General features: G+C 42.0%; 1 protein-coding gene across 7 annotated transcripts in view; it reads left to right on the top strand.

The window, feature by feature from the left end:
* The window catches only part of VPS8 (VPS8 subunit of CORVET complex), a 64,043-nt gene that overhangs the window by 3,351 nt on the left and 37,753 nt on the right, over positions 1-22,939 (top strand). For 6 of the 7 annotated variants that reach the window (XM_086844350.1, XM_086844349.1, XM_086844354.1 and 3 more), the window contains 22 exons: positions 695-788; positions 1,334-1,366; positions 2,721-2,775; positions 8,036-8,160; positions 9,615-9,701; positions 10,039-10,106; positions 10,712-10,865; positions 10,956-11,015; positions 11,806-11,913; positions 12,700-12,780; positions 13,291-13,461; positions 14,132-14,206; positions 14,677-14,712; positions 15,104-15,194; positions 16,265-16,311; positions 17,186-17,275; positions 17,658-17,704; positions 19,320-19,542; positions 20,292-20,381; positions 21,493-21,544; positions 21,805-21,847; positions 22,577-22,649. In XM_086844350.1, the coding sequence (XP_086700476.1) occupies positions 695-788; positions 1,334-1,366; positions 2,721-2,775; positions 8,036-8,160; positions 9,615-9,701; positions 10,039-10,106; positions 10,712-10,865; positions 10,956-11,015; positions 11,806-11,913; positions 12,700-12,780; positions 13,291-13,461; positions 14,132-14,206; positions 14,677-14,712; positions 15,104-15,194; positions 16,265-16,311; positions 17,186-17,275; positions 17,658-17,704; positions 19,320-19,542; positions 20,292-20,381; positions 21,493-21,544; positions 21,805-21,847; positions 22,577-22,649 (1,903 nt within the window). Of the gene's footprint in view, positions 1-694; positions 789-1,333; positions 1,367-2,720; positions 2,776-5,616; positions 5,684-8,035; positions 8,161-9,614; positions 9,702-10,038; positions 10,107-10,711; positions 10,866-10,955; positions 11,016-11,805; positions 11,914-12,699; positions 12,781-13,290; positions 13,462-14,131; positions 14,207-14,676; positions 14,713-15,103; positions 15,195-16,264; positions 16,312-17,185; positions 17,276-17,657; positions 17,705-19,319; positions 19,543-20,291; positions 20,382-21,492; positions 21,545-21,804; positions 21,848-22,576; positions 22,650-22,939 lie in introns of those variants that run through there. The other variant, XM_086844351.1, reaches the window with a different exon arrangement.

Below are 22,939 nucleotides of genomic sequence, written 5' to 3'. Positions count from 1 at the left end.
CAACATGCTTGATGAACATATGTGGGTTCTGCTTGCTTGTGCACCTCTGGAGAGAGAAGAACCCAATGTTTCCATGGTAGTTTTGGGAATTTGGCTCTCTGGTGGTGTGAGCTTGGCAACAAAATTATAGCTTTGCTGAGGGATTTTTCTGTTGGGCCTGCTAGAGTTTACCAGTGCTGTTTTGAAATTACTGCTCTTGTGCTAGTTAAAGACATTTGCCCTATAAACAGAAGCACTTAAGCTTTCATATCAGGTTAGCTGTGTATTAACTGAAGGCTGTTCTTTACCATACACTCATTTTTCCTAGAGGTCTGTATTCTGCTAAGGAGCCTTTTCCAATTGTGCATTTTCCATAGATACTCACCTTTACAGCCCTGAACTTCCTCACTCACTGAAGGAGCCTAAGTGTTGCTTTCAGGATGTATTAGTGAATTCTAAGGTTTGCAGATATGTGCTTGAAACTAAACAATTGTTTGAAGAACTAAGGTTTTTTTACTCCAGGAGATGAGTTAAAACCAAACTGTGACAGCAGAGCAGACTTTGCTGATCATCTGTGGCCCCAAGAAGAACAGAAATTGCATGAGTTACAGGTCTATGCAGAATTTACCTGCTGGCTTAGCTGCAGGTTAGGCTCCAAAAGTTCCAAGCTGTTATTCTTCTCTAATGCTTTTTGGTTTGTTTCTTAATTCCTTAGGAAGAAAAAACTCCCAGATTCTCTCTCACTCCATGGATCAGTGATACGGCTCTCACTCCTGAAAGGAATTTCTGCCCAAATAGTGTCTGCAGCAGTAAGTGTCATCTTCTGAGCACCTCCACTAAGAAAAATTTGAAACTCTTTTGGTATGTGTGTGTGTGTGTGTTCTCCTGCCTGGCCCTACTATTAGTTCTGTTTAACACCATGTTAGGGGCATGAACTACTAACCAGTAGTCCTAAGCAGCAGTGAATCAGGGCTTAGCTGACTTGCTGAAGCAGTGATGTGGTGGGTCACTTTTAGCACTGGTTTGTGTTGCTGGATGTCGTAAGACTTGGTGGGAAATGTTCATATAACATGAAAGTGTGCTTGAAGGTGCTGGAACTGGGTTTGCTTAATGCCTGTAGCATGCTCTTCTTTAAGAAGAGCATGGTAACTTTCACATGGAATTACAGGACGTTCTGCTTCTTCCCTACTTCTGGGTGTTAATAGCCAGTGGTTTCTTCAGCTCTGTCGGCCCTGCTGGGGTCATTAAAATGCAGCTGGTGTTGGTTTTTCTTTGTATTGTAGTTGTTCTAATTATTAGACATGCACAGTCTGGGAGTTGTGTCTCTCTCTTATGGGTTCTCCTGTTCCCCCAGGACAAAGTGGATGCTGGCTTGCCAACTGCAATTGTAAGTACTGTCACAATTACAAGAAGAGTATGTTTAGTTTTCATACCTATTTGTTAAAGTGCTAAATTAATACAGCTGATAAATGTATCTTCCTTGACTTTTCAAGTGCGAGGAGCAGCATGAAAGCTCCCTGGGGGCAGAGTCCAGCCTTCCTTCACTGCCTAGCTGCCCCTCCTCTGAGTGAGCCCCACACCCTCCCGTATTTATGTCATCACTAGGGCTTCTTAGCTGAGCATCTGACCTGCCCCCATCTGTTGGGCACACAGAATGTCCCTAATTGTTTCTTCTTTGACAGTTATTGTTTTGATGCCTAACAATTTTTTTGTAGAAACTTAAACTGGAGTGCTCCAAGTGATGGGTTCAAAATCTGTCTTTGTGTCTGAAGGATATTCCTGCTTACCAATTTGCATCAAAGTTGTTGAAGTCAAGCATGCTAATCATGTCTAAATATGTCAGAAGTGAAACTGCCTGTAGTAAAATGAGAAGCATTTTAATGGGATGAAATACAGTCAATATTTGTTTTGCCCTTGTGAAGTGAGTTTTAATGTTTTACAAGGGAACTAAAGATGTGCTTGGTCACTTCCAACTGTGATAACAGCAGCCCATAAGAAAATATATTTTTGTTTAAAAAAGAAAAGGAAAACATAGTCACTTTCAAGGCAAAAGGCTTCGCAGTGAAGTTGGAAACATGCTGTGACTGATATGTACATAGAATAAAAACCTGTATTTATACATCCAGACATTAAGGCATTTGAATTTTTTTAATCTGACTTAGACTTGTTAAGAAATAAAAAGTAGAACAAGATGAATGCATCTACAGCATTATGCAATTTATATTAAGTTTTATTTCATTGAGTGCAAGTTTTCAAGTGCATTAGGATCTTGGAGGATGTGTTTAATAGGATTTGTTTAATTCCCCATGGAAAGAAGTTGGAGTCTCTGGCTTGCTGTGGACTGCTCTTCAGGGGACAAGCACTGGCCAGGATTTTAGAAGAGTTCAGATATGGAAGTAGCATTTGATTTAGGATAAAATCCCAAGTATTTATACTCAGCAACTACACCAAAATAATGAGACTGACTTTAGAGAGATGAAATTTTGCTGTGGGTAGCCCTCTGAGCATTTGAATTTCAAACAGCAGAGGAAAAAGCTGCCCTCTGATCTTGAGATAATCTGTGTGACAATTGTTCGGGTATAGTACCTATCTGTCTTCATGCAGGAATTGTGCTTGTCACTTAGAAATTGAAACAGTTATAACCTTTGAAATCTTCCCCTTTTGGCAGACTTTGCTTGATAAGTGGTGGATTTGTGATTGATGTTTCTTCTGCTTTCAATCTTCCTGTGTGACTCTTTCAGGCAGCATCAAATCTGATAGCAGTGGGGACTTCCCATGGGTTAGCACTGATATTTGGTAAGTTAAAAAGAAAGTTTGGAGGTTTTTTGCATTTTAATGATCTTAAAAAAATTCGAACACAAGCAAAAAAATGCCATCCTGATTTATAACTGCAGGCTGGGTTTCTTCTAAGATGTTGTTTGTGCTAAATGTGTTTTTCTTTCAGTAAAGAAATTAAGCAGAAGTAATATTTGTCATCCTCCATATTTCTTCTGCATTGTTGGGGTTTGGCACTTTGATATTGAGAAATTTAGCCATGTGGGAATTGTCTAAAGAACCTTTTCTATGTTTGAATAGAAAATACTCTGTTTTCATGTGAAAGAGACCACAACCTGTATACAACCATCATCAATAATCATCTTCTGCCCTATGTCTGAATAGGTGTCAGCTTTATGGGAGTTGAGATGTGTTCCCTGGGAAGTGGGACTTCTGACCCCTGGCTGCCTGCAGACCTGTGCCATGGGTGTCTCCTTCCCTGCCCTTCACCTGCATCAGGCAGGCACCTCTGGCTCCCTTCATTCTGTCATTCTGTTCTTCCTCTTATCATCAAACTTTCTTACAGGGTTTTCTGAGCTTGGGCCAGAACAGCTCTTGAACTGTTCCCAGTCACATTCAGGTTTTAGAAATTTCAGTGTATTTATTGAGGCTGGTTAAAATTCTTAGAGATCAAAAGTTACAGGGGACAGGTACTCCAGAGAGATTGGAAAGACTGTGACAGTGCAAGACTCACCTTTGTGTGTATTTAGACATTAAACTATGCCATTTGCTTCATCCACTATTGAAACAATTCAAGGTGGATTGAAGAGAGCCTCAGATCCCTCACAAAGGTCCATGGTGCTGGGTAAAGGGCAGTGGACCAAGCTGCACTGAGGGGAGCTCTGGTGAAGATTTTTATCCCGAGGGTGTTGAAGAACTAGATAAGAGTTGAGACAGGTGGCACAGTATTTTTGCTTGGGGATATTCAAAATTCAGCAAGGTCCTGAGCTGGCTGATCTCTTTAATCTTGGATGGAGCAGCAGGACTGGGCCAGAGACCACCATGCACAGCTCCCTTACAGCTGAAATTACTTCATGAGTCTGTGCTGTAATTTAAAAGTGATGAGGAATGGAATACAGTGTCCAGTTTTAGGAGGCTTCCTGGACACTTATTCTCTGCTGAATTCCTTCAGTTCTGTAACTAAAACTTGGGCATTGACCCCAGTGCTTTCAGATCTATCTAAAGAGAGAACAATCCTGGCAGGATAGGGCTCTAGGAGGCTCTGTTGTGTGCAAAGAGAGGATTGGAGATCTGGCTTGGGTTTATTCTGGAATTTAAACAGAGACTAAATTTCTGTAGACCAGTCAATATCTGTACTTTTTTTTTTACTAGATGTGTAAATTAGGGTCAGACATACTCCCTGAAGGTTTGTAACGTGTGTGCAGGGTTTATACTATACAATGGGAACATAACATCTTTTTTTGCATGCAAAAGTGTTGCTCCATTTTCTGGTTGAACGAATTTCTCTGAATTGTTGTGTCACTAACACATTTTTTAACTTTATTTTTTCTTTCATATGTTTGATTTCAGCTAATTTGTCTCTCCCCCTAGTTCCACCTGTGCTCCTGATTTGTCTACTCTATCCTTATTATAGAAGACTCAGGAAACTTTCATTCTGATTTTTTGAAAGCTTCTATTGGCTCCTGAAACATTATCACAGGACAGGTCTCAGGCTGTGTGTGTAATACTGAAAAGCAAACTTTCCTTCTAGATTAGTGTTGGATTAGATGCCAAGTCTGACATGCTGGAAGTATTGCAGAAGAGGTGGTAGGAAGGGATGTCTGAAGGCCTGGAGGCACTCTTCTCTGGTACCTGCTCTGGGGCCACATAATCTGGCAGGGGGAAAAATCCTCTTGACCCATCTAAACCTCTCCATCTGTCATTTCTGGGATTTGCTGCTTGTTACATGATCTAGCATGAATGGGAAGGCTTGGTGCTCTCAGTTTTTACCTATCTTTCAGGTAGTTTATCTGCTGTTTGATGCTTGGTTACCACATTTGGATAATTACAGGGTTTTTATGCCTTAGGAAAATTACCCTCAGCTTGTTTCTAGGGCTGTGCTAGCTTGGGGGATTTTATTTTTAATTTTTGATACAAAGGAGGGACATCTTTTTGCCAGAATCTTTCTGAAACTCGTTTGGAGTTGTGAATGTTTTGCAAATGGACAATTATGCTGTGTGCCATTACTTGGCTTGAGGACTGCCAGCTGGAGTGGAGCAGTGCTCTCCCAACAAGCCTACAGCAATACACAAATACTCTTTGGAGGCTTCCTTTATCCATTTTTCTAGATGAACAAAGAGGTTTCACACTACTCAAAAACTAGGTCTTAAACACAACTCAGTGAAATACATCATTTTTCATAAAAACTTGTTCCAGACAAAAGAATTCTATATAGCTAAACTTTGTTTTGATTAGTGTGGTACAACTATTTTTTTCTTGTTTCCTCTGTTGGTTGTTAATCTTGTGTTGAGTGTCCTGAGTCTTTGTTGCAGTATGATGGCATTAAAACTAGATTTTGGGGATATTTTTTTTTTAATTAACTGGGAGTTGATTTACTGGCTGGTGGTAACTGGGTGAAAATAGTTTTACCAATTATATTACAGTGAACTTCCAGTTTTATTTCCTCTCAGATTTTTGTATTTTGGTCTTCAATGCAATGAAGTTTGAATTTATAAGCTCACTTTTTAAGCTGCCTGGTTCTAGAACACTAACCATCACAGCATCATTTCTTGAATAAATCAGAAGGGGAACAATCAGCAAAATCTGAAGTTTCTCTGTCTTTGGAGATGGTTGCATATATTCTGCTCATTGCTTCACTCCTTCCTTTTATATTGATTTATGGCTTTTTCTCTCCTCTTTTGGCCCTTTCTGTGTGGACTGAAAGGCAAAGGTACAGTACCACTGCTGTGTGCATGTCCCTGCATGACCAGCCCCTGCACTGCTTGGGTTGCATGTTTTCTGTGCCAGGATTTCAGGGGCAGCTCAGCAGTGCAGGAACCACTCTGTGGATGATGCTGCTGGGAGTTGCTTAGTGGGTGCATGTGCACTGCCCACTCCCAAATTTACCAGGCAGGGACAGTAGAGGAGCAGGTAAATGTGATTTTTATAACATCTTAGGGCAGCAGGTCCATAGCTGTTTGTAAAGGTGTTGTTTTGGGGCCGGACGAGGCTCTTCCTTAAAATCACCATCCACCCAGAGCATTTCCTGGCACTGTGCCTAATAAAATTAGTAGTGTGTCAGTAGTTCTGCAGAAAATCAGTCAGGCCTTTCAAACTCAGGAAAATCAGGGCATAAGGAAAACATCTTGATGAAAACCCAGTGATCCGAGCACTATCAACTTCTGCAGTGCTATGCTCATTTCTTTGGTTTGGAAATCAACTTCTTTCACGTTCACAAACTTGTCTTTATTCTGAATGTGCATATTGTATTTAAGCACCATCTCATTTTTACTTCAGACTCTGAGAGCAACACAGTCACTGACAGAAAATTCTTAGATGAAGGATTGCTTTACATAAATTGAAAAATTAAAAGCATTTTTTGACAATTGATCGCCACCTTTGTTTCAAGCGTTTGGCAAAAGCTTTTTATGTTTAATCCTAAATGTGCCTTACTTCTGAGCTGGTAATAAAAGTCTAGAGAATCATCAGATCAGCTTTTATAGCCTTTTGCTTTTGTCTATTTTTATTACTTTGCCAGCTTATTAGTAGAAGCTCATTGATTTTCTGATCTTGCTTTGCCTTGGAAGCAATTTCATCCATTTTATAGCTGAGTTTTTTTAAAAAAGTCTTATCTATGGCTCTTACTTGTGTATCATCTTTTGACTGTCTTGAAACAAGAACAAGTACTGGATTGGTCATACAAATCACTTAAATTTGGGATACGGGATACAATACGGGTCTTGTTTGTTTTGAATTGACATTGTGGGTGAGGGAAAAAGAGAATGGCTTTTGAAAGTTCTTGTGGGGATGCATATAAAGATGTAAAATCTTTTTAGAGAAAGCTGTGGAAGATGCTCCTTTTTCATGCCTGAGAGGAAACAAGTTATTGAGTCACTGACAGGCTTAGGCTGAAGTGGAAGGTACTTCTATGAATGAAGACGTCATTTCCCTTTAATATAAGGAGCTGCAGTATTCTCCTATTTTCAAACAGGTTTTTATGGTTAGCGGGTGGTATTTTTGTAAATGAAATGCATTTCCAAGCCTCTGGAACAGGCATTTTTTCTTTGGATCTTGACACCACTTGGAGAATATCTCTTGGTGAAGCTTATTTTCCAGCTGTAGCTCTGTTTTCTCTGAACTTTCTCTGAAAGATGGAAATCTATCATGATTGATCTTCTTTTTACCTGTTCTGATCTATGTCATGAACACCCTGTCACAGTGATGTCAAGGTGTGTCCTAGTAGAATGGCCAAGAGTGTTTTCTCCTCACCCTGAGCAGTGCTTCAGAGTAATCCAAGAGTTCAGCTGTTCTTGCTGGAGTTCATTTGTGAGCTCCACTCATGCCTCTCCATACAGGTGAGATTTGAAATATTTGACTCCCACTCTCATCTGTCTGAACAGACTGATAAATGCATCACTTTGGGCAAGAAATGTAGGATACATCCATGCTCCTTCGCAGCAGCCTGTGGCTCAAGGAGGGAGTTCTTTTATAAAGTAAGAGCTGTGTGCACCAGAACTCATTGGGTGTGTTAATTGTGCAGCTTGGAGACAAAAGTGCCTTTTCCTTCTAGCCTTTGGCAACAAAACCAAGGAGTAAAATTACAAAATAAGAATAAAATTATGACATAAAACTGCACTTACCAAAAGCCTCTGTTGGGGTTTTGTAGTTGATGTTCAAATATAGAAATACAAGGCTCAGAAGGTAGAATTATTTTTTTCATCTTCATTGCTACAACTTAAGCACCATTGCAGAATAGTAAAAGGAAATCTAGATACTGCTTTGATTTTTCTAGTAGTTTCTTTTTCAGTACGTAATACCTCTGCATTTCCATATTTTCTGTCCCTGGTTTGTGCTTTTAAAAATAATTTTTGTATTTTCCTGCAAGACAGTGTCCCACTCCTTCTGTTCTAACATGAGCTCTCATCCTGTAAACCCCTTTTCAAAAGAACTTAACTGTAAGTCTGTGAATTGTATGTGTAAATAATTTTAATAATAATAATTTTAACCACTTTTAATTTTTTTTAACCAATTTAATTTTAACCACTGCTCTTCCTTTAATTTTTTATCAATTGTTGTGCTCCAGATCAGAACCAGGCTCTCCGGCTGTGTCTGGGCAGCACTGCAGTTGGGGCCCAGTATGGGGCCATCTCTGCTCTCAGCATCAACAATGACTGTTCCAGGCTGCTCTGTGGCTTTGCAAAAGGACAGGTAATTCCAAGAGGATGAGCTGCTCCAGTGCTCTGTCCTGAGAAGTTTCCTGGAGGTGCCAACAGCTCCTAGCCAAGCCCCCTCAGTCTGTAGCTGTGTGTTGGCTGGTTCGGTGCTCAGAAGCAGCACATAATGTGATGTGCCCAGAGCTTTTTGGGGCAGCCAATTCCTGCTGAATCAGTTTTTTGTGGAGGAAGTGTGTAATGCAGAATATTGCAAAGGGTTCAATTAATTGTAACTAATTCCTGTTAAACTGAAATGCACAATGGCTCACTGGGACAAGCAGTTTAGTCTTTCTAGGTCACTCTCTAAGGTCTGTGTACAATAATTAAAGCTGTTTTGTACTGTGGTGATGACTTGAAATTCTTGGAACTCATGTAATCCCAAAATTAATTTTTGCTAATACCTTACTTGTATGACAGAAGTAGCGAAGTTTTTGAATGTGGGGAAAAGGGGTTGAGTCTGTTGTAGTTTTATGCCCTTCTCAGAAGCAGAGGCAGCTATTACTGAACAAAAGTAACAGGACTAAACCAGAATAGGTAGACATTACCTTGGTAACATTTAGAGGAGTACAAAGAAAGCTACTTTCTCTTTTTTGCATTCATTTCCCTTTGCTCTTTGGCTTTCACCTTCATAGTACATAAAACACACCTTTGTGCCTATGGTAGGACTAAATGAAAGCCTGCTGCAGGCCATGTGGAAATACTTTATCCATGCAGGACAGCAGCCAGTTTTAAATGATACTCAGCTAAAACATTTTGGAATAGCTCTGAAACACATGGTCTAGAAGCACTGATAGATGATTTATAGGATCACATAAACCACTGTTTCCCTTAAAAAGGTTTCTTCAGATTGTAATCTCAGTTCTTCTGGGCAGTTATGCAGTGAGTAGTTAATACTCTTCAGTCATGCAGTGAGCAGTTTGGGACTTCCTGCTTCTTAGCTGAGAAATTGCTTTAATTTTATATTGAGTACAAGCCAAGGTCTGTCCTCCTACCTGCCTTGTCACACCGAGCAAGCTCAGGAGAGGAGGGATAAGGTTCATGGTAGCTGTGGAGATGCTTGAGTTTTGCTCAGGGGTGTTAGCAGAGATTTTTCACCTGGTTATTGGTTCTGTGAGAGAACCAATGCATTAGACTTGCTGGGTGATAACAAAGTTATCTTACTCTCTTCAATGTTCTTATCAGGCAGATAGCTGTGAGCTGGGGGAGATTGGGCAGGTGGGGAGAGCTAGTCAAAAGGACATGATTCTGAGTTAACACATGATGTCAGCTCTAAGCAGACAAGTGAACTGCTTGGAGAAACAGGACTCGGGTCACTTTTCTTTGATATGAAATCCCTACTAACCCAGGGTGATAATGTCAGTGTAGGAATTTGTTGCTGTACTGTAATGCACGAGGTGATGGAGAGAAACTCTTGACAGTGAATATGTACTGAGCATAATCTGCTTGCAGATCACCATGTGGGATCTGGCCAGTGGGAAGCTGCTGCGATCAATAACAGATGCCCACCCTCCAGGAACAGCCATTTTGCACATCAAGGTAATAAACTCTAAATGTACTACTTTTATCCCAGTTTTCTTCAGCCAGATGTGGTGACTACTTGTGCAGCACTTCTAGATTTTAGATTAGAGCAGCTACCTATGGCAGTGGTATCCAGAGATGAGAAAAATGAGCAGAAATTCTATTTTAAAGCGAGCTTTTCCTGCACATCATAAATAACCCCAGTAATTGTCTCAACTCGGTATGTTAAAGGTGCTTTTCTTTAGGTGCCCTGGTTGTACTATGTGTGTTGTTAGTACTGCCATAGCATGTATTTCTACATTGTTTTTTTTGTAGTTTATATCTTAGGGCCATTTTAATCTTGTTTTCTGCTCAGTTTACAGATGATCCGACTCTTGCAATTTGCAATGACAGCGGAGGCTCCGTGTTTGAACTGTCATTTAAGTAAGGCAATAACTCTACCCAGAGGAAGTTACAAGAAACCAATTTCGGGTCATCATTTCTAAAACCTAGGGAGAAAAAATCCCATTGAAACCAATAAAGCTACTGCCTGAATGTTGGAGGTGTAATTTAGGGCTGCGGTGTCATTTCTCAGCAGAAGCAAGATGCTGTGTGGCAGTGCAATAGCCAAAGAATAGCCTTAATTGTTAAGGTGTCACTGTATTGTCCTGAATTTGGCACTCCTTTTGGGCTCTTGGTAGCTGTCACAAAAGTTCTGCCTCTCGTTTTTCCTTGGCTCATTAGTGAGAGCTGACCTGCAGTAGCTGCTCATTTTACTCTTGGCCTCTTCAAGAGGAGGAAGTACAAGGAGGAAGGATTGACAGTCAGTCTGATCAAGTCCAGGAATTTCCCAAACCTTATTGTCAGATAAGATCTTAAGGAATTCTTATTATTCTAGTCTGTATCTGAGTAGCTGTATGGGTTTGCCTCCAGTGACATATCATAAGTGATCCCTGGAGCCGTGCAAAGGACTTTTTAGAAGGAGTTGTTATGAAGGATCAGTCCTGAGATTATTGGGCTGCCACCAAGCTGATCTCTGCTCTTTGCAGGAGGGTTATGGGAGTGAGGACGTGTGAGTCTCGGTGTCTCTTCAGTGGCTCCAAGGGGGAAGTTTGCTGTATTGAGCCATTACATGCAAAGGTTGATTTGAGAGACCATCCTATCACCCAGTATTCACTGCTGGCCATGGCCTCCCTCACTAAGGTAACTTGCTGCTTGCAGGAGGCATCACAAAGGGGAAGATCTCTGTTGTATACTCAGACATTTTATTTTGCGTTCTTGCTTTCCTTGAAGATCCTGGTTATTGGCCTGAAGCCATCTCTGAAAGTGTGGATGACCTTTCCCTATGGTCGTGTGAGTAATAAAGTCAAACAGGTGCTTTTTGGGTTATGGCTGCAGACATTTTCATGGAGGGAAAGAGATGAGATCAGGAACAGGTGTTTGGTACCACCTCCTTCCACAGCACTGTGGAATTGCAGTGATAAGCTGTGGGTCTGATGTGTGGAGATTGTGGCAGAGAGGATGAGAAGGCTGCTTCCAGCTGTACCTCGGTGAAGATGCTGATTTTCTCAAACAAGCAGGAGGGAGTCCCTCAGCTTCTTGTCCTTCCTGCTGCAGTCTAGATGCACCCACAGGTGGGATGTTGACCTGATTATGGCTACGATCACCTTGGACTGGGGCCACTGTTTTATATTAGAACCATACAACACCCCTTAATTACAGAGACAGGAACCAAGAGGAATTTGAGCATTAAACAGTCTTCTGAACTCTTTATTATTCACTTTCACTGGTCTATGACATAATTCCTCTTGGAAAAGCTGCTGGGGGAAGATGTGGAATAGGTTATGTTAGGAATGTGGAGACAAGGGGGATATTAAGCTGCAGCTTGGTGTAGTTCATGTATCCATGTGGGATTGGATCTACCCTGAGCAGCTCGGACACCAGTGATGTTCTGCCTGGGTGTCCACTTGGGCACATGCTACTCCTAAACGAGTGTCTGGACCAAAGAGCACAAACTGCTTTCCAGGAATTTGGTGTGTACCAGGCACAGCCAGAAGTGAGAAGCTGCTGATGAGCCACGTGGCCTGGGGCTGAGGGTCTGCCTGGTGTGCCTTAACCAGTGTCTGTGCTTTTTGTGTGACAGATGGACCCCTCGAGTGTCCCTCTGCTGGCGTGGCACTTTGTGGCCGTGCAGAACTCGGTGAACCCCATGCTTGCCTTCTGTCGAGGAGATGTCGTGTACTTTCTTCTGGTGAGCCTGGGCTGTTCTGTGCTGCTTTCAGCAGCATGTCTCATCCACACATTCAGGGATTGAGCCTCTGTTTCAGTGACAGTATGATAGCTGAGCATGATGGGAACAGCTGCAGCTTCCTGCTGGCTTGGGAAAACCAGCCTGGTGGTCACTGCTCTCCAGGTGCAGTGGTGCCTTTGCCTGGAGGCATGAGATTCATCTGTTCCAGAAGTATTGATCTGCAGTGTGTTTCTGCTGTAGGTACAAATGTGTGGATTGTTTTCAGGGAGAACACATAAATTTGAGACACCATCTTAGTTTTTGCTTTAAAAGATGAGTCTGGAAAAAAATTGTATAAAACACTAAGAAAAGAGTTAGTTAGTTCTCTTGGTGTGTAATTTGAGGCATGGTGCTAATCCTGTTTAGATCTGCAGCAGTTACATGTGCAGATATGGTTGGTTGGAGATAATTTCATACTGATTTCAGTATGAGAGCAATACCTAGGCTTCTGAAAATCTGTCATTTTGGCTTTGGTGTGGTAAGTTTGTTTCCCAACTGCTATCATGTTGGACCTTAAGCTTTGTTTAAGAACCTGGACGTGTTGTCTGTATTGAATCCTCTTTCTCCTCTCACATCTTTCCTGGTAAAACTTGGGAGAAAGAAAAGGGTGCTTGTTTAAACTTGTCTTGCTAAGATGCTTTTCTGGGGGGAGCTCAAGATTCCTGGAGTCAGTGTGGTGCCCTGTGGAAACTGAGAGGCTGAACTGAAGGAAGCCTTTGAGTCAGCCTTGTCTGATTTCTCTTTTAGGTCAAGAGGGATGATAGTGGTGCAATACATGTCACGAAGCAGAGGCAGCTTCATCTGCACTACGATCTCATCAACTTCACTGTAAGTCTCAGTACTACAGAATGGTTAAATTTTTTTGCACTAGTTTTCTTGTAGGTGTATCTCAGTAGCCCTTAGTTCTGTGCTCTTGGCTGTGTTTATCTGGTGGTAACTAACTGAAAATGTCCTTATACCTGGGACTCTGTGGAAAACCAGCACAGTGCAATAACCACCTGTGAACAGCTGGTGTAGTTGTCTTGGCTTTGACAGCTCTGGATAGGAAGTGTGCTGGAGCATAAACAGTCTGCTAAGAAGACAGGAGCTCTGGTGGATTGCCATTTGTCTACAGCTGTTTTCTGTGAAGATTCCATGTAATTTCTCTCCAGAAGGACCCTCCTTATCTCTGCCTTTAAAGTTACACATATGTGCAGTTGTGAAGTGGCTGTGTGTAGTAACAAAGCTACAGGCTCTCTCAGAATTCCCAGTAGGGGTACTCGGGGATATAGCCAGAGCCTGCTTCCTTGCTCTAATGGAGAATGCATTTGTGAAATGTGAAATTTGGTGTTTCTGCAGTGGATCAACTCACGGACAGCAGTCCTGCTGGACAGTGTGGAGAAGCTGCACGTCATAGACCGTCAGACTCAGGAGGAGCTGGAGACCATCGAGATCTCAGAGGTTCAGCTGGTCTACAACAGCAGCCACTTCAAGTCTCTGGCCACGGGGGGCAATGTCAGCGAGGCCTTGGTAGGCACTGCTGGCCTGTTTGTATTTGCAGCTGTGTTAAACATAGTGGAAGCTGGGAGGGAGAAGGCCTTTTGGGAGCATCTCAGAAGTCAAACATGGTGGTCATGTGGGCAGCTAACAGACAGATCATGTTTCCTTTTGTGCATTGAGAGCTGTAGGAACTGCTCCTCCTTTACCAAGCTTTGGAATACTCTGTCTAGGTTAAAATCTGATGTGCTTTATTCTTTAAGAGGATTTTTTGCTTCATACACCACAGACTGGAGCACTGGTTACTGGCAGTCAAACTGCTGTTGTAGCAACTCTCACTTCAACAGTTGTCTTCCCATCTTTGTGCCCTACATGTTTGCTCTTGAGGAAGATATGTGAAGAAGCAGGTGGCAAGGAAAGGGCCCCCATAACCTTTTGGCACCTGAGGGCAGAGACAGAGCCCTACTTCATCATGTCCTTGGGTAGCCAGAACTCAGCAGTGCTTGAAGCTGAGTTCACAAGCAGGAAGGAGTGACATCAGAGCTCTCTGACTTACTACTGCCCAGCAATTTGTGGTGTTCCTTCTCCAGCCTCATTTTGATTTCTGCGTTACAAAGGATCTTGGAAGTGTATTTATGTTGCTTGAGAAATTTTTAAAAAAACAAAATGCAGTTTTACTTGCATGTGAATTTTCTCCCTGTAGGCACTGGTTGGAGAGAAAGCTTGTTACCAGTCCATCAGCAGCTGTGGTGGTCAGGTCTTTTACCTTGGAACTAAAGTAAGTGGTGGGAATTTTTCAGTAAAAATACAGGGCATTCACTGTTGATGGTAGCTCTTCTAGAAAAGGATAATTTATCTTTTGTGGGGATGTGTATTGGGAAAAGGTTCTGTGCACACTTTATGTTGTGGGATGAAGGAAATGTGCAATAATTTGGTTTTACCAGGGTATGGGCTGGGTAAGACAGTGTCACAGTTTGACAATATCCTGATTCATTCTGCTCCAGGGTAAACTTAGCCTTACTTTATTGACATCTACTCTGTCCTAAGCTTCTCAGTCTCTGTTATAAATGTGCTAGGGAATAAACAGTAGAAAATAAGACAGCAGCTAAAACTGGGCTCCAGTTTATACTACTTGAAAGTTTTGTTATTTAGTCATCTGTACTGGCATGCTGTGGGTCTGTGGGGTACTACAGGCTGCATGAGCATCCACCAGTAAATAACATTCAGTTTCTTTTTTTTCTTTCCTAGTCTGTTCATGTCATGACATTGAGAAGCTGGAGAGAGGTATGTTGAGAAGGAGACTCTACAGCTTAAGCTTGAATTGCTTAAATCTAGCTCAAAAGAGGGAGGGAGCATTTGTGAAGCATTTTTATCCTTTGTTTAGCAGACAGTCAGTAATGCTGGGGGTCTCCATCCATCAAGCATCTGGCTTAAAATGTCCACCCCCCCAGGGACTTGATTTACTGGGCCTGACATTTCTTAGTCAGCAGAAAATGTCCATTTGAGAGAATCCCTTTGCAATCCTGTCCTTTATTGCAGTATGGTGAGAGCTGCTGAGGTGTCTTGTTGCTTGCTGTCAGGAGCCATAACCCACTGCTGGGAAATGCCAGTCCTAAAGGGGAGTGAATCATATTTTTACTGTGGTTCTGAGGTCCAGTATTCCTTGTTATTTTAGAGAGTGGACCACCTTCTGAAACAAGAACGTCTCACAGATGCCCTGGCTCTTGCTTGGTCCTTCTATGAAGGTAAAGCAAAGGCTGTTGTAGGTAAGTTTGGGCTTTTTTGCTTTTAACTGAAACCTCTAGGGATAGTTTTAAATATCTGCAAATACAGGAATCACAATTTTAGGGGAAGAAAACAGAATTGAAGAAGACAAAATAGGATATGTTGCTTTGAGTTTGGCAGAAGCAACCTTTATATGGAGTAGTTTGATCTTTTTGGATGTTTTTTTTAACCGTAGTCCCTTTAGCAACTTGATTTCAAATGAAAGTCAGGCTTGATCTGTGTGTGACTCCATCCTGTTGTCACTGCCATGAAGGAGGTGGATCCTGATGTTGAATATCCAACCTGCTAAAATATTCCTGAAGGCCATGCATGACCTGTAGGTATATTTCAGTGTGATTCTCTGTCAGCTCTGCCAGGCAGGTGCTTTGATCCAGGTCTCTCCCCTGACTGTACAAGGAACTGAAAGAATCACACTGACTTTTGGCACCACATTTCCTATGAGGGAGGTTGCTTGAGAAGTATGTTAATTGTGCCAGGAACTGCCACTTGTGTGGTCAGATTTGTACTGGACACATTGATTTTACAGCAAATAGTTTCTGATGGCTTTGACAGATGAGATGCAAGTTCCCAGGACACAATCCTGCTGTGAAATTGCTGGTATATGAAGATGTGTTTTGTTTTGATGCATGGATATAGCCCAATAAAGAAGATAGTAATGCTTTGAATAATGAAAAACTGTCTTTTTGAGTCGACTTTTATGGTATTTTCCCCTTTTGGTGCACTTTATTCAGCTTCTTTGCATCAAGACCTCCATCAGTTACCCTCATGCACAGTCTTTGACAGCTCTCCATTAATTGTTCTCACAGTGTTAAACAGCAGTTGGAACTGTTCTTGCCCTTCCTGTGCTGGAACAGTCTTTGAGTGAAGAGTACAAACCTTTTAGAAGAAAAGGGGGCTAAAAGTAGAATACAAAATTGTGTATTTACACATCCTGACCTCTACATCTCAAGGGTAGTTGTGTTAGCATCTGAGCTGTGGCGTTTTTTTATTTCTACTGGTAGCTTAGATGAGAAAAGCTTTGTTTTTCACCCCACTCCCTCATTCTTTCTAGGCTTGACTGGGGACACGAACAAGAGGAAAGCAGTCATTGCTGACAGAGTGAGTCCTTGAGCTCTTCCCAGATAGATTTTTATGTGTGCTGGTGTGATACTGTGTTCCTGAAAGGAAAGGCTTCTGTTGAGTTAATCCAACTCACTCTAGAACATATACATGTTCCTCTCTTGCTAAAATTTGGAGCAGAATTTTAGAAAAAACTTGGAAATACCATTTGGGTAGAGGTGGGGATAAAATGTGCAGCATTAGCCATCCAAAAGGAGACATCATCATCCAGGCCTGGAGATCTCCAGTCCCCTCACAGTGAAGAGAAACCTTTTGTGTAGGTGACTGTGGAGTTCCCTGACCTTTGTTTGGCATATGTCCAGTAGTATGTGATTTGCTGACTCTCAGGATGGAAAATGTGCTCTGTGTTTATGTGGACATAACACATGAATGAACTCTTAAACTGATCTAGTTCAGTTGTTATAGGAACTTGCTTGTGAGAGGGGTGTGTTTAAAGTACACACTTACTGCAGTAATTATTTAGCTGTGCTCTGTTCTTATTATATTTGCAGATAGCTATGTTTTGCTGTGTAATATACTTTTAAGTTAAGCTTTGGGTAAAGTCATGGCCTAGATGAGCCTTGTGCTTCAGGATGTGTTCACCACCCTAAAAACTGGCTGTTGGGCTGGCTGCCCAGCTCCAAGGTCAGTTAAAGTTAGTGTAGTCAGTATCCCTCTGGGCACTTCTGTGCTATTGTAACATCACTATCTCTAGGCAGCCTCTTCTCTGCTCCTTCCTGCTCACAGCACTTCATACCCAAAATGGGACAGCAGAGTTTACAGTGCTGCCAACCTCCAAGCCAGTCTGAAATGTGCTACCAAGCAAGGCCTCAGTATAGGATTTGAATGTGTTTTCTTATTTATTGTAATGCAGATGGTTGAAATCCTTCTCCATTACACTGATCGGGCTCTGAAGAAATGTCCTGACCAAGGAAAAATCCAGGTTATGGAGCAGCACTTTCAGGTACAATGCTCCAGAGGACTCTCTTTTGGCTTTTTTAATTAATTTTATTTTGCTGCAAAAATTGTCTATTTTTGAAAAATCCTTACTGTGGTTCAGCTCAACTCTCACCTGTTGTTTGCCCTCATGAAATCAGGACTTGGGTATAGTGGGTGGCAGAGCAGAACCTGTGTGCTCTCTGTGCTCTGCAGGAGTGTCAGCAGAGCTTTTTTCCATATGCATCAGCATATGGAAAACCTGTAACTGTGCCAGCTACCAGCTGAGTCAGATACCTCATTGTTTCTGCTCTGTGTTGGCCAGGCTGCATGTCGTGCTTTGCAGGATGTGCTGCTTGGCAGGATTTTTGCTAGTCAGTCCCTACAGCTTTGTTGTGTTTGTTCCCCAGGATGTGGTGCCTGTCATCGTGGATTACTGTCTCTTGCTGCAGCGCATGTAAGTCTGGCCTCGCAGACCTGTCCCCTAGGGCAGACCCCAGCACCCCAGGTAGCCCCCAGTGCTGTTTCCTGTGACACCACGTGGTGTAGAGGAATTCCATCACATCATTCCATAGCACATGTAACATCACAGTTCCTAGTGCCTAAAGTCAGTACCAAAGTCAGGAACTCAGTACTCACACAAAACCATCTCTTAAATTTGCATTGATGTGTTGAGGAAGAAAAGTTGTTTAAAACCAAGAATCCTGCCTTGATAGAGTTTCCTGTCGTCCTCATTGCTTCCTTTGATAATGATAAACATAACATGATAAAAGCATAAAAGGTCTAGCATTCTTCAAAATCCTTTTCTTTGCATATGTGAGATATCAAGTTTGATATAAATTTCTTACCTAAGCTACCAAATTCAGGCCACGTCTCATCACTGTCTAATTCATAAATTTGCCACATTTTTTCTGTTAAGTTTGGATTTTAGAAGTAATGACCCTCTGCCAGTTAGCTCCCACCAGTTTTTCCATACTAGACCTAAAGGGCTGTCTCTCAGGATAGTAGTATTATTCTCACAGGGGAATACGCACCCCCTGTCTTAGTGCTTATGTGTAAGAAAATCTGTAGAAACTAAAATAAGGGAGAGAGAGAACAAGAGCAGCAGAGCTGGCTATTAATAGATAGGGGTTTAGAACTCAAGACCTTGTGAGCAGCAGTGTGGAGCTAACTCGCTGTGCCACCGCTGTAAAAGCAGCTCCATGTGGGCCCACTGGGATCCTTCCACACTAAACAAAACTGTAAGAGATCTCTTAATACCTAACTCAGGTGCTAAAACAAACAAAATTCCACCTTTATCCAGTTACTCACATGTCTCTGTGCCAAATCTGAGGATTCTTGGGTTCTGATACCCTCTGGACTGCAGCTGGGGTCTCTTGGGAGTGCCAGTGAGACTGGGGGGCAGGAGCTGGGTGTTCCTCTGGTCCAGGGGTTTTTCAGATGCCTTGCCATCCTGGTGGCGTGGCTGCCTAGAACAGAGGCAAGACAGTTTAAAGGAATAAAATTTCTATTACAAAGGCCTTCAAAGGATACATCTGGGACAGTACAAGAGTCTGGCCGAGGCTACACACAAGATGGACTATGGGTTGCACATGCTTTCACACTTCTATGAGTTTTGACCCATTTACACATTGGGGTTAATTGTCCAATTACAGCTTATGAAGTCCCATCCTCCCAGATTGCTCTCCTCAATTCACTGTTGTTTATACTCTTTGGGCCTGAAGCTGGTTTCCCTGGTTCTCAGGCTGGAAAAAGATTGTTTTGTCTAACTAAACTGTGTAGAGAACTTGCTAACACTTTCTAGGAAGTTCAGAGTTATGTACTAATTCACTACAGAATCTGCAAAATAGGAAAGCTAAAACCCAGGCATCACTAACAGCACTTTTCTTGCTGCAACATCCATAGCTGATTTATGCTGTGTAACTCCTCGGTACAGGAGCTGCACAGGGTATTCAGTTCCTGAGCATGGGAAATACAGACAAAATGGAGTTTAATCTGGAGCCCTTGGAAAGTAGATAAGCAAGGAGATTTTAATAAAATTATTTGATAATGAAACTCTTCTTTCCTCCTAGGGATCTATTATTTAACCAGATATATGACAAGATGAGTGAGAACTCTGTAGCCAAAGGCATCTTTCTAGAGTGCTTGGAGCCATATATCTTGAGTGATAAGCTGATGGGAATCACAGCTCAAGTCATGAAAGACTTGCTGCTTCACTTCCAAGACAAGAACAGGTTGGAAAACTTGGAAGCCTGCATTGTACATATGGATATCACCAGTTTAGACATACAGCAGGTGAGTGGTTGTGTTGCCTACTGTATTGAGCTCCTCTAAATAAATCAACAGTTACAACATCTTGTGCTTCTAAGCATAGCATGCCATGTGGGGTTTCCCTGTGTGCCCGGGAACAAATTCAGTGAGTTGGGAAATGTGCAGTGTAGCTGTGTTTTGCTCCCTCACTTTTTGTCCTGGCATAGGTTAATGTATCAGGAGCTGAATGTGTTGGAAAATCCTTCAGGATTATCATTATCCCAAATCACTCTTCCCCATTTTGAGTACCTTACCTGACATCAAAGGCTGCAGGAGCACAGGAAGCTGGAGTTTGTCAGCTTGGATACTTGCTTTTGCACAACAGTTGGTGGAGCAGGGAGGTGTTCCTGCTCAGCACTCCTGTTTTCTGATGGCATGGCTTTCCATTCCAAGGGTGAAGCTGCTTGGAAACTTGATGTTACAATTCACTAACCCAACCAAAACAAAACCAAACAATGTTGTTGAAGACCTGGATTTTTAAAATTTATTCTTTAACCTCATATGAATGTTAGAATCTAGACAGTTAGATTCCATGCTTGCTGCATGAGCATTAAATTGGACACTGCTTTGAGGGGTTTGGGGTTTTCACAGAGACTGATTCTGAAAGTGGAATTTCTCATTCTGCTTTAAGTTGTACTCTTGGATGATGGAAATGCAAGGACAGGGCCTGGGGAGTGAAAAAACTGTGAGATGGGAGCAGTTGTGTAGCTGCCCCATGCTTCACTGCCTTGCAGGTGGTACTCCTGTGCTGGGAAAACCGCCTGTATGATGCCATGATCTACGTCTACAACAGCGGGATGAACGACTTCATCAGTCCCATGGAGGTAGGAGAGGTGCTCCTGCAGGAGGGGTTACTGGGATGTTCAGCACACACCCTTTCTGAGAAACAGCATTTCAAACCCAAAGCCTTATTTTATTCTCTGTATTCTTGCTCATTTCCATTTCAAGGGGGAAATCATGTATGATTCGTGCAGTTTGACTGGATGCAGTAGAGGAGAGAAGTAATTTGTAACTACTGTGCTTTAGAACACCAAATTCCCTGCTGAGGCAGAAATCCTTTTCAGAGTTAGGGCAGGAAATATAGTCATGTTAATAAAATAAAAAGGAAAAGCAGCAGAAGATAATAACATGATTATTTAAGGAGACTGCATGTACACAATTCATACAAAAGGCCAGAAACAGCCCTTGCTTGAGGCAGGCCTTGTTCTGAGCACTTGGAAGAGATCTCTCAGCAGGAAGCACAGGACTCACTGTAAGACTCTGAAGACCCTGTTGATTCTGCTGGTTGTGCTGGAAATGGGCCAGTGGCTCTATAACCCCAGTGTGTTTCACCATGGAAGCACTGCTCTGGTGTTTTCTCAGTAGTGCTGAAACAGAGAGCAACCATTGGAATGGGAAAATCTTCACCTGCCTAAGTTTTAGCAGCTGTAATCTCGTTTGGTTTCTATAACAAAGGAGGCTCTTTAGGTGGTTGTAATTTTAAAAAGGACTTTTGAAAATTGAGCAATAGCTGTATGAGTACAAATAACTTTGCTTTCTAGAGGCAAGTTTTAGACAAGTCTTCATTCTACATGCCCAAACTAGGCTCTGGTGACCCTGTGGAAGGTTGGTTTAGTGACAGGACATGCAGGAACAAGATGTGGGGCTGGTGGGTTATGCTCTGACTGACCTCTGAGACTGCTGAGCATTGCTTTGCTTTGGTGTGGCCTGTGCTTAGGGTTAGAGCTGATGGAATGAAAGCTGTTTTTTCATGAAATGAACTGTGAAAAGCATCTTTTGCTGTGTCTTTGAGTCCTCTGTGCCTTTTAATTAGAAGACATGGTGATAAAGAGTTTCTGTGGGAAGACACCCCACTGGTCTCTGCTTTAAAACCACACAGGTTCTTTGCTTTGAGCTTTTCCAGCTGCTTGAGCACTGCCTTTTTTCTTGTTACAGAAGCTGTTCAAAGTCATTGCTCCTCCACTGAATGCTGGAAAATCTCTCACAGGTACAGCATGCTTTCCCTTTTAAGGTTTCTAGTTTTGATACTTGATATTTTGAATATCCCATGTCACTTCCAGCAAAGAGATGTAAAAAGGGAATACATACCCAATAAAAGGGTGTTGGAGAACAGAAGAGTGTTCTAGTACTGTTTACTGTGTGCAAAGATGCTCAACTTTGTATGATAAACTCTGTATGTAAGAGAAGAACTGCATCTCTGCCTCTTGTCTTGTGAAGAAAAGGTGACAAATAATGTTTTTTTTGTAGATGAGCAGGTGGTGATGGGCAACAAGCTGCTTGTGTATATAAGGTAAGGTCCTTCAGAAAAGTGTGAGGTGTTGCCTAGTGGTGGCACCAGGTTTTAAATTTGCTGTAATTGCAGAACCTTATTGGGAGCTTCAGGTTCTGAGAGATTGTGTAGAATAGCAGTGGGTACTCACTACAGCTCATTCAAATTTATAACCTCTTCCTGTTGCACGTGGTGTGCATGAATAGGAGGGATCAAGTTGGAGGCTTAGTCCAAGTTACTGCTGATGGACATTTTTTCATTTCACAATTTGATTTTGTTGTGAGACACAACAAAATTTTGTTGTGAGCTCCCTGACCAAGGGCTCTGTAGCCTCATGTTTTGCAGCAGGCCATGTTCTGCCCTGCCTTTTGGGGTAGCTATACTCAACTGCTCCTTGCTGAGCTCCCTGTCATTTGCAGGAGCTTGCACAGGAGGGATTCATTAGTGAATTCCTCTTTCTGGAGTCTATGCAAGATTGTGAAGTTAGCTTCCTAAAAGTGAAAATTTTATGAGAGATACTGAGTTTTCCCATTACTTTCCTGCTGTGGAATGACTGCAAATGCATGCAGTGTGTTGGCTCAGTGTGTATTAACAGCAGTGCTGCCTGGGATGCTTCTTGCTTTCATGATTTACAAAATAAATTGGTTTGCCTTGTGTTAAAGCATCCTGAAAATTAAGTCAAAAAATGAACAATTCTCAATCTCTTTAATGTCAGGTGTATTAAAATGCTTTTCCCTTCCTTTTCTGTAGCTGCTGCTTGGCAGGCCGTGCATATCCGTTGGGTGATATTCCTGAAGATCTGGTACCTTTGGTGAAAAATCAGGTGAGAAACCTCTTGGAATGCAACTTTCCCATATGAGGTTTTTAGAAGAAGGTGAATATGTCTTATTTCATGGGTTTCCAAGGAAAACTATTATCAGTCTGATAACTGTATCTTTGTGATATGAGCATACCTTGCTGTAATTACAAAATTAGTTTTTAACGGATGAAATCAAACAGTTGTTGCAGTCTGAATATTTAAATGTAATATTTTTCTTTCAATTGTAAATTGGGGTGTGGGAACACAGAGTTCTCAGTGATTGGGTTTTTTGCTTTATTCTTTACCACAGAGTT

Source organism: Cyanistes caeruleus, chromosome 10 (assembly GCF_971803275.1).
Source record: "Cyanistes caeruleus chromosome 10, bCyaCae1.hap1.1, whole genome shotgun sequence".
In the NCBI taxonomy this organism is placed as follows: domain Eukaryota; kingdom Metazoa; phylum Chordata; class Aves; order Passeriformes; family Paridae; genus Cyanistes; species Cyanistes caeruleus.
This window is presented reverse-complemented; position numbering and strand designations above follow the sequence as displayed.